Source organism: Capricornis sumatraensis, chromosome 7 (assembly GCF_032405125.1).
Source record: "Capricornis sumatraensis isolate serow.1 chromosome 7, serow.2, whole genome shotgun sequence".
Classification (NCBI taxonomy): domain Eukaryota; kingdom Metazoa; phylum Chordata; class Mammalia; order Artiodactyla; family Bovidae; genus Capricornis; species Capricornis sumatraensis.
The window spans coordinates 97332156-97342376 of record NC_091075.1 but is presented as its reverse complement, the minus strand read 5'-3'; the positions used below and the strand labels follow the sequence as shown (position 1 = coordinate 97342376).

General features: G+C 50.2%; 1 protein-coding gene across 1 annotated transcript; it reads right to left on the bottom strand.

The window, feature by feature from the left end:
- Positions 1 to 4093: 4093 nt before the first annotated feature.
- PRDM8 (PR/SET domain 8) lies at positions 4094 to 9960 on the bottom strand. The gene is made up of 4 exons (XM_068975627.1): positions 9925 to 9960; positions 7431 to 7651; positions 6088 to 6319; positions 4094 to 5694 (listed from the first exon to the last, which is right to left on the bottom strand). Exons 2-4 carry the CDS (start codon positions 7647 to 7649, stop codon positions 4094 to 4096), a joined length of 2052 nt encoding a protein of 683 aa, XP_068831728.1. The 5' UTR covers positions 7650 to 7651; positions 9925 to 9960.
- Positions 9961 to 10221: the final 261 nt, after the last annotated feature.

Below are 10221 nucleotides of genomic sequence, written 5' to 3'. Positions count from 1 at the left end.
ATCGTGGACTCTTCCACTTGAGCCAGCTGCCCCGGCCCGGTTGGTGGAGCGGAGTCCGGGCCGATAGTGCGTGGAGAAAGAGAGGAGAAACCCCTGACTCACGGGGCGAGGCCGCTTTCGGGGCCCTCGGAATCTGGGAGGAGAGGTTGCTCTTCCCGGTCGTTTTCTGGGTACGGGTGGTCCCGGGTGTTCCAGGTTTCGGCGCTGGGGTGATGCTAAGAGACAAGCTGCAGGGAGGGTAAACTTAATAGAAGACGAGAAGCGGGTGCTACACAGCGGTTCAGAAGTGGGTGTGAGGGGGAAATGCGCAACCCTGTTGTACCCACTCCCTCCATCCTCACCGCCGCGCCCGGCGGCGGAGACACGTCTATGTTGGCTGGCGCGCCGGTGTGACGGCTACACTGGTACCCTGGGCCTCAGAGAGCCGCAGAGCGTAGAAGTGGGCCCAGGACCCAGGCCCAGGATCCTGGGAACTATCGCAGGTGGGTCCGGTTTCAGTTTCGGCTCCCCAGTGCCTGAGAACTGGTGCAGAGATGCGGGTGCATTCTTTCCCCAGCCCTCCTGTTCCCGCATGCCGGTGAGCTTCAGCTACACCCTGTAAGCTCATCTTGGGAAATAGACGCGTTCCCCTCCTACTCACGAACGCCAGAAGACGAAAGGGGTTCGCGATCCACGCAGAGAGCGCGCTCGGAGATTCCAGACACTAGGAGCCGGGTCATTTCCAAGCAATCTGCCCTTGACTGGGGACACAGCAAATGCTAGTGCGGCAGCCGCTTGAGTTGCCTTTTCCCCAGTCCGTAGGACCTAGCAGGCACTCGGAGCGCAGGCCGCCTGCCTGGACTTCAGGGCACCAGCCTGCTCCAAGCCTGCATGACCCTATGACCTTGTTTCCCCCGCAGCTGTGTGCAGACATTTACGCCTATGGCCTCAGCCATCAACCTCAGCTAGCTTGGCAGATGGGTGGGATTATGGAATTTTAGAAACTCTCATCCGAGAAAGTTGATACATCCAAACGCTTGAAAATGCAACATTAAAACATTTCTCAGTTTGCCTTGGCTGAAGGCAAAACTAGCTTTGGGCACCCTTCCCCTACTGCTTCCCGCCCCCAAAAAACGTCTCCTAGGCAGATTGGTCAGCAAAACTGCCCAGCTCTAAAGTGTCTGCCACTCACACAGCTACCTGATCGCCTGGGCATTAGCTCAGTCAAGGTTCAGTTTTCTTCCTGATTGTTTACACTAATTACCATACAAAAGAAAACACAAGAGCTCAAAAAGTGTCTACACGTATCCTTTAAAAAAAAAAAAAGATTCTAGACTATGCTGCTGCTACTGCTGCTAAGTCGCTTCAGTCGTGTCAGACTCTCTGCAGCCCCATAGACGGCAGCCTTAGACTATGGAGAAGTCCTTTTCAAGAAGCAGTATTTACTTACTGTTTCTTTAGACTTAAGTTTATCTTTGACTACCCAACAGGTAATCTAGCCACCATAGTGAAAGGAAGATACTGGAAGGATGGGATAGAAATGAAGGAGCATTCAAGGTTTGTGTTTGTTATTGGGTTTTTGTTTTTAAAGTTAGGCCCCAGGCAACCTTGATTGGTTGACTTGGTGGTTGGTTGGCTGTTTTTAAGAAACTTTTGCTCTAGGGATCCATTAGTGTTCTAGGCATGGATAATTTGGTCAGCCTCTTGAGCGTTGTGATTTAAGGATCTTTGAGGTCCACCTTCTATTTGTTCCCAAATATCTTTCTGATTTCTTGCCATCAAATTTGCTCCAAACCAATCTTGCTTTTTTCTCTAGAAAGTCTTCTTTAGATTTAATTGGAGCCTGATTAGCTCGTCAGAAAAAAACAACTTCCCAGTGCTAGAAGTACTTTAAAAATAGCAGAACCTGTGTCACTCATTGCACAGATAAGAAAAGCAAAATGCAGATAAGCTGATGATACCAACAATAATGATGCAAGTTCTACTAATCATGCAGAGCAGAAACAGAACAGGAATTTTGGACTGTTCTCGTCACATCTTGCTGGGGATTAGTGTTTCAGATAATCAGACTCTTGCTTAGCAAAACTGAGAGCAGGTCTCAGAGAAATGCAACGCAAAAAGTACTTGGGTAATCTTAAGAAGTCAACCTGTTTTTTCACCCATCTCAGTGGTCACACTATGGATCCATCTCTGCCCTACCCCTGGTCTCTGTTTACCTAATTGTAACTGGCCATGTAGTCCCCTTAAGATAATGAAGTCTTTAAAATCCTTTTAGGGAAGGCCACTGAAGGCCTGCAATAAGATCTTGTACAAGTCTCACATTTCAGAACTTTTCACAAATACTCTCCTTCTGACACAGGGGAGGGTTGGCAAAGAAGTGAAGGAATTAAAAATGGGAAGGAACACCTCCTGCGATACATAAACCAGTGTAGTATTGGTTACTAGAGCACCTGTAGTATGACTACTTTGAAGATGCCCATGGATTAAGTGCATGCTACCCTGAGACCTAAAGGATCATTTGGTTTTGATCTACTGCTTTCTACGTACCACATACACTTACATACGTACACTATTTAAGAACTATCATCAGCATATGAAGAGTACAGAGGGACTTTGCATAAGAGGAAGGGCAGGGAGAAGAGGAAATTTATTAGGTCTGTATTGTAATACTTCAGGGCTAGTTTTTTCCAGAGCCTGTGCAGCTGTTCAGAACTTTAGAGGGCCCTGCAATACATAGACTACCATGGTCATTTCACCTTAATTACTGGAGAAACTCTCCCAAGGGTCTCTTAATGACTAATGACAGAAAGCCAAAGGGTTCTAGAGCACAAGATAACCTTCCATGCAAGCATCACTAGTAAGAACCAAAAGTGGGCTTTTCACCTGTTGTCCCTGATCCAGGTCTGAAAATCGTTTGTCTTTGGCCACTTGTGAAGATGCTACTTACCCTGCTGCTGAAAAGAATGTTGACATCCCAGACACTGGTTAGCTTCATGGCAGGCATCTTAGTTTAAATGATTTGTGCTGTGATCAAGAAGTGCAACACTTTCCAGATAAAGATTTCCCAAGTAATAATCACCTTGTCTTCTCACTTTTAGGCTCAAAATTGGCTTAGAGTAAATAATACAAGTGGGGCAGGGTTTATCATTTCTCTTTTGCAGTTTCTTCTTTGCAGGGGCTCAATGAAAATATATGGTATCTACTCAAAGTATAATCCCATGGACAGAGGAACCATAGGGTTGCAAAGAGTCATACACTACTAAGCAACTGAACATGCACTCAAAAGTGTAGCGTTTAGCTACAAAAAACATTTTAAAACACTTTCCCAATAATTGCTTTGAGGAAAATAGTCATTTATTGTCAAAGCATCCAACATACCCGGATAATCTATAAAGTTTAATAAATCTTTCCAGGGATAAAAGAAACACATAACTATTCAGACTCCATTTCACTGGCACAAAATTACACTTTGTATTAAAAGGAAATACATATTTACATAATGATGACATTCTTCATTGAAGTCCATAATCATTTCATGATACATGCACTTCCCCCTGGAAACTTAAACTCAATGGTTACCTCCTTTTTATTTGTTTTGCTTATTTTTGTAAGAACACAAACTGTAATCAAGAAATGCAGGAAGCATCTCACCCTCCTCCTTTATATCCAAAATAAATTTTGCCCTTACATATAATTATTACATCTAAACCGTAAGTGCTTAATAATTTAAGTAGAAACGTATGACAAATGCATCAATATGTTGCAATATACGACATTTTTAAAAATGTACCTTTGTTTTTGGGAAAGTGAAAATGCGTGCATTCAAAAGAAAACCCTTCAAACAACCCACCCGATCAAAAATCCACCATCCTGTCTCGTGTGTGTGTGTGTGTCTGTGTGTGTGTGTGTGTGTGTGTGGTGTAGGTCACAGGTAAACATCTGGATGTAAGGGTTGGGGGAGACCACGTGTGTGTGCCTGTGTGTGCGCGACTGTCTCCGGGTGTGATGTTTTCGGTCACAAGGAGGTGGTGGGTGTTCTCGCGTGTTTGTTCCTGCAGGTGGTTTGACCGTGCGTGCGCGCGCGCGCGCGCGGAAAGCGGAGGTCCTTTCCGTGTCAATTATGCGAGGTCATGTGCCTGGAGAGGTGGTGGCGCTCCCTGAAAGACTCGTTGCAAATGGGGCACTTGAGTTTCTCCTCCCGCCTCCGCTTCACCAAGGGCTCCATAGCGTACTCCTTTTTGTGATGCGACCTCATGTGGTACACTAGGTCGGAGGTCATGCGGAAGGAGGCATTGCATTTGGCGCACCAGTTCTGCGCGGGCAGACACAGTGAGGTGAACGAGGGCGGCAGCAGCGTGAGCGCCGACGGCAGCTGCAACTGCAGGGGCCCCGCCGCCGCCGCCGCTGCGGCCGCCGCGGCGGCGGAGCTCTTGGGCCAGAAGGCGGTGGCATAGAGGAACGGGCTCTGCTTGGGCAGCCCGCCGCCGCCGCCGCCGTTCGGCAGGGCCCCGCAACCTCCGTTCAGCTCCGCCGCTCCCTGGAGCTTCACGGCCAGCGGGTCGGTGGCGGCGGGGTACAGTCTGGTGGGGCCCACCCCGTCGCCGGGGTGGCACGGCTCGAGAGCGCCTAGCTTCTGGCCCAGCACCAGCGGGGACAGCTGCGAGAAGGAGCGCGCCGGCTGCGAGAAGGCGCTCTTGCGCTCGTCCGCCGCTGCGCCCTGGCCCCCGCCCGCCCCTCCCGCGCCGCCCCCAGCGCCCCCGCCGCCCCCCGAGCCGCCGCCGCCCGCGCCGCCCAGCTGCGGCACCGAGGTGAAGGCGCTGCCCCGCGCCGGGCTGCCGCCCTCCAGCCGGCCTGGCAGCGCGCCCCCGGGCCGCGGGGCCAGCAGCTTCTCGGTGCCGGCCGGGGACGCGGCCACGGGCGTGGAGGAGGAGCCGCCACCGCCGCCCGCGTCCTGCTCCTCGGCGGCCGCGCCCCCGCCGTCGGCGGCCGCCTCCTCCGGCCCCCCGGCCGCCCGGGCCGCCTTCTTCACCTCCACGAAGGCGCTGCGCTTCGCCTCTCCCGTCTCGGGACTGGGCGGCGCGAAGAGGCGGCCGTTCTCCTCCAGGCTGAAGTAGCTGCCCGAGTTGCGGTACTGCTGCGGCGTGCACACCAGGTCCTCCTTGGAGGCGGGCAGGGCCCGCTCGGCGAAGCGGCCCCGGCCCCCCACCAGCCCCGCGCCGCCGCCCTCGGTCGCCTCCTCCGGGAACTTCCTCTTCCCTTTGCCCACGCCCGCGGCGGTGCCGTCGGGACTCAGCTCCGCCTCCTGGTGGCCGCTGCCGCCGCCGAGGCTACGCACCGGGGAACAGCTGCTGGCGCCCCCGGAGTTCTCCAGCTCCCGCGCCAGGTTGTGAAAGTCCGTGGACGGCTTCGCGCCGCTGCCGCCACCAGCCGCCGGCGGGTTACCGCTCTCGGGGGAGGGGGCCGGGTAGTGGTGGACCGGACCGGCTTTGCAGAACTTTGGGCCGGGACCCAAGGGTGCCTCCTGCGACTGCTGTTGGTCCTTGCCACCGCCGCCGCCTCCGTGATCCTTGGTACCCACGCCGCCGCCTTGCTCCTCTCGGGGGCTCAGATCAGCGCCGTGAAGTCTCTTGGGGCAGCGGAAGCGCAGATGCGCTACATAGGGGAACTCAAACTGGAAACGTTGGCTGCACTCCAGGCATGTGTAAGGGGACGACCCTGCTTAGTGAGCAGACAGCGCACACACACACACACACACACACACACACGCAACCCACATGATTACTCAGCATCGTCTCTAGGCCAGTTTGCCATCACCCCCTCCACAAATCCACTTTCACCTCTCAGGGTCTGAGTGCCTGAAAACAAGAACATCGGACAAGACCCGGTCTAACTTTCCCTTCAGATTTGAGAGTGCAGAAAGTAAGCCAAGCGTGTCCCGATTCATCCTCACCTAGCTGTCCCAGCTTCACCCCAGACTATATCTCAGAAGCTCTACGAGGCACCCCAAGGGAGGGAAGGCTCGCCCAGGCGCCAGAGTGACCCCGCCGCTCCTCTCCCTCCTCCCCGCCGCTAGCTAAGGGCCCGGACGCAGGTCTTGAGCCAACCTACCATTCATTTTGCTGTGGGATCTAGAGGGGCAGAGCAAGAGTAACTCGGTCAGTTCTTTCCCGTACCAAACTAGTAACTCCTCATCTTTGGCAATCCTGCGGAGAGAGCGGTAAAACAGCTGTCCGTTTTTTATATAGGCTTCAAGGTTCTGCTCTTCTTTATCTCTGGCTGATTGGACCAGACGCAGCCACATGAGACCTTCCGAGGAACCATTCGCCGCTGAGGTGTCTACCTACAGTTTAGAGAAAAGAAAGAATACAAGAAGGAAGGGAATGAGGGAGGGAGACTCTTGCGAGGGAATGAAGCCAAAGGAGCCAGGGCCATTTCAGCTGTTATTATTTCTCTAAGAATTATTATCTGAGATCAAGCTTCCAAAAACTTGACCCGACTTAATACCCATCCTCATGTTTGCAGCCAGCAGGCAAGATAACATCCTTGGCAAGCTGCATTAATTATACAGATTGTGTGTATGTGTGTGTGTGTTTTAGCCAAAGGGGCAGTGGGGTCTTAGTTGCCAGACCAGGAATCAAACCTGTGCCCCTGTTTTGGAAGGGCAGAGCCTTAACCAGTGGACCACCAGAACAGTCCTGTCTTTTTATATATTGGATGAATATCAAATTAGCAAATTTTTTTTTACAATTCAAATTAGTGCTAAGCTCTTGAGAACTGATTTCTGAATTATCCCACATTGCAAAAGTATGTGGAATTTTGTCTGTTTTAGAAGTGAAAAGCAAACTTAGATTTTAGAAATTATTTTGTGACTTTTGCTGATCTTCCTTATTTTGGCTTAAACAACTAATGGTTCTTTGTAAAGAAAGAATAGAAGTGACAGGACTTTTCACACTCTAACATATGGCTGGAATGATGTTTAATTGTCAAAACACCAACACTTTTATTTAAATACAAACTCTAGACACTAGCTAACTTAAAGAGTAATATTTCAGGGAACAGAAAGCTTCTGGGGTTGGGAGGCGAATGCACCTAATATTTACAGAAAAGTACTTATAGGAAGTACTTAGTCTACAAATAGCCTCAATCCTGGTGAAATTTCCCACAGAGTTAAGGAAGTGGTGTTCATCTCCAGGAAAGCCCAGAATCCAGGCATTGATTTAGACACATCTGGCATTCAAAATCTTAATTTTGTCACTTATTTCCGAAAATCAGTTGACAATACTCTGGAGTTTAATTTTCCTTTTCTAATTTCTGGTGTGTAAAATAGAATTGCATGTATCACTGCATTTTCTACATGTAGAACCAGTCTCAGCTTGTTATTAGAATGATTCTTAGTCTGTTTTTAAGAGGATATTACCCTCATATCCTACAGAACATCAACCAAGACTTACCCGGAAGATATAAGGGACCGTTCTCTTGTCTGTGGACTTGAGAGCTATGAAAGCTATGCTGTCGTACAGGGAAGTATGGCTCAGGACGCAGGGACCAAATATAGCATTCTCAGGGATGTCGCAGGTGGTGTAAACGCTGGTAAAAATATCTGTCAGACACTGCTGGACAGCCTTGGCATCTCCCTCCCAGATGCCTCGCTGGATGCCCGAATCCTCCATCACTGGAGACAGATACACAGGACAATTGAAGCGAATTTACATTCCTCTTTTTGCCTCTCTGAATCCAGGCAGAATGTTCTAACAACTAGACAGATTTTTCTTGAATTTGCTTGTTTTTTGCATCGATCTTATTTCAAAAATAAAGCCGATGGCAGATTAAATCTGGCATATGACAAAGATGCCAAAGAAGAGTACTTTCTTTCCCTTTAAAAATGTAAAGAGAATTGGGGGAGCTCAGACTGGACTGACTGCTAGAAAGAAAGACTAGCAGGGCTAGGAAAGAGGAAATGTTTTCTGACTTACCTTAGGGGAGGATGAGACAGGATGGGGGGGCGGGGGAGATAAGTGGAGAACAAAAGGATTTTTTTTGCTAGCCTATAGACTTTCTAGACGGAAAGAAACTTCTAACCTTTGGGGGAAAGCTCCTCTCTTTTACTCTTGTGTTTTGAGTTGGGTGTCCAGGAGCTGGCTTTATCTTATTTTTCTTCCAAAGAGGGGAGCAGCAATAGTGAGCAGGCAGAGACAGCGGAGCATGGCGAATGGATTTCAAGTGGAGTGTCAGGGCCACTGATTCCGTGTCAGCTAACCTTTCTCTGCAGCCTACAAGAGGGGACGTGTGTCTGCTCATTACCATAATCCAACACTGTCCCTCGGAGGCTTTAATTAAAAGCAGCAAGCAGAGGTAATTATTTTCTTCTCGACATGCTTATTTATGGATGAGGGTGAATCCCAGTTACCTTGTTATACAAGGGGGTGGGTAGATTCGCATGTGCCTCATGAAGTGAGCAGGTACAGAGCAGGACTGAAGTGTCCCCTGTCTGAAATACTGCGTGTGTAATGACTGGTGAATGTTCGCTCCCCCAGATCGGACCTTGGCTGGGCAAGAGGGAGCAGCCCCGCTTGAGTAGACCTCAGTAGACTCTCCAGCTGTTTAATCTGCAGCAATTCAGAAAGTAATGCCCTGGTGGCGGGCTCTCTTATTATTAAGCTGTCATAAAGACACATTTTGCTTCCTTTGCCATTGGACCCCCCCCCCAAGACTTATCATCATAAAACAAACAAAACATATGTAAAATTTAAAGCAGCTTTGAACTAACTGCATTGTTCACTTTTGCTGACTGATTAGAAGATTCCTCCAAGTTGATTTTCCCCCAATAATGTTGCCATTGGCAGATATTTAAGTATATTTTGTACAGTTTAAGTAGCAGGAAAGGGAAACCCAATTCTTTTCCTAAGAAGCTGTTTTTTTTCTGGAACAATATTGGTAATGTGCATTTTTATCTTAATGTCTATTAACCAGTTAATCTTGCAAATGTCATTAGAAGGTAGTTGCTTTCCCCGTCCTTTTCCAGCTAACAGAGCAGGAAACTTTGGTCAGCCTCTTTTCCATTCATTCTACTATCTCCTCCAAATATCAAGTATGGGCTGTATCTGCCAGAGAGGTATCAGAGAAAATATCCGTAAAGTAGAAACTCCCTTTATTATTCTACAGCATTTGCCCCTGGGCATTTTACCCCAGCCAAGGTAGCCTTTCCGATCTCCAACTGCACATTTAAATACATTTAAAAAAATCTCTCAGCATCTCTCAGAACCTCCTTTTCAACGGAATTCTATTCTCTCTTTTTCAATTTCCTCAATTCAGTGTTTTATACCCCAATTTTTCTCTTCCTTTTAAAAGTCTCTTTCACACAAACGGCTCATTGTGCCGAGAGGTCGCCCCGTCACTTCGGGCAACAGCAGGGACGCAGTCATTGAAATGCAGTCCTACCTAACAATACGGTGAAAAGCTCCTCGCTACGCCGCGCTAATAGGGGTTCGCGTCGCCGCGGCGGCCGCCACGAGCCTCGCGCCGCTCACAATAAGCGCTGGGCGAGAGCCTGGGCTCTGCCGCCCGCGCGCGGTCGTCGCCGCCGCCCAGCCTTTCGCAGCTCTGCATCCTCCGCTAGGCCCGGGTTCCCAGCCGCCCGGAGCATCCTCCCATAGCCGGCCCGGCTCGCCGAAACCCGTCGCTGCTGCCGGCCGCTCGCCCTCCCCCGTAGGCAGGCATTGTCTGGCTGCCGCGCGCGCCCCAGTCGCTGGCTTTTTCTTGGGCAAAGTGCTCTCCACCCGCCCCTCCCTTTGTATAACCCTGTTGGCAGTAGCGAGCCCCTCCACAATTATTTCCTCCCCCCCTTCTGGATAATGAGAAGACGGAGGACAGAATTCTCCCCTCTCCGCACCAAATCTGTCTTCCTCCTCCCGCCTCCCCCACCCCCATCAAGGCAAAGAGACTTACCAGGAATAAGGTCAGGATCAAACCGCCCCAATAAGGCCACCTGGAACCGGGAGATGCAGACGAGTGTTTCTTTTGCCTATTCTATCAGTGTATTTCCATGTCGAGAGGTGTTGGTGTTGCTGTCAAGTAGGCTCTGCCTAAAGGGAGGAGAGATGGAGAGACGCAGAGAGAGAAACCAGGGAGAGTAGGGAGAGGAGAGAGAAGAGAGTTGTACAGATGGGCCCGATGCAGTGACTGACTGGCACGCAGACACACACTTTTTGTTTGCTGCACATAATCTGCCCAATGACGCGTGAC

Coding starts and splice junctions, on each gene's coding strand:
- PRDM8 (XM_068975627.1), bottom strand. CDS start 7,649: ATGGAGGATTCGGGCATCCAGCGAGGCATCTGGGAGGGAGATGCCAAG. Junction 6,320..7,430: donor CGGTCCCTTATATCTTCCGG/GTAAGTCTTGGT, acceptor TCTAAACTGTAG/GTAGACACCTCAGCGGCGAA. Junction 5,695..6,087: donor ATCCCACAGCAAAATGAATG/GTAGGTTGGCTC, acceptor CTCACTAAGCAG/GGTCGTCCCCTTACACATGC.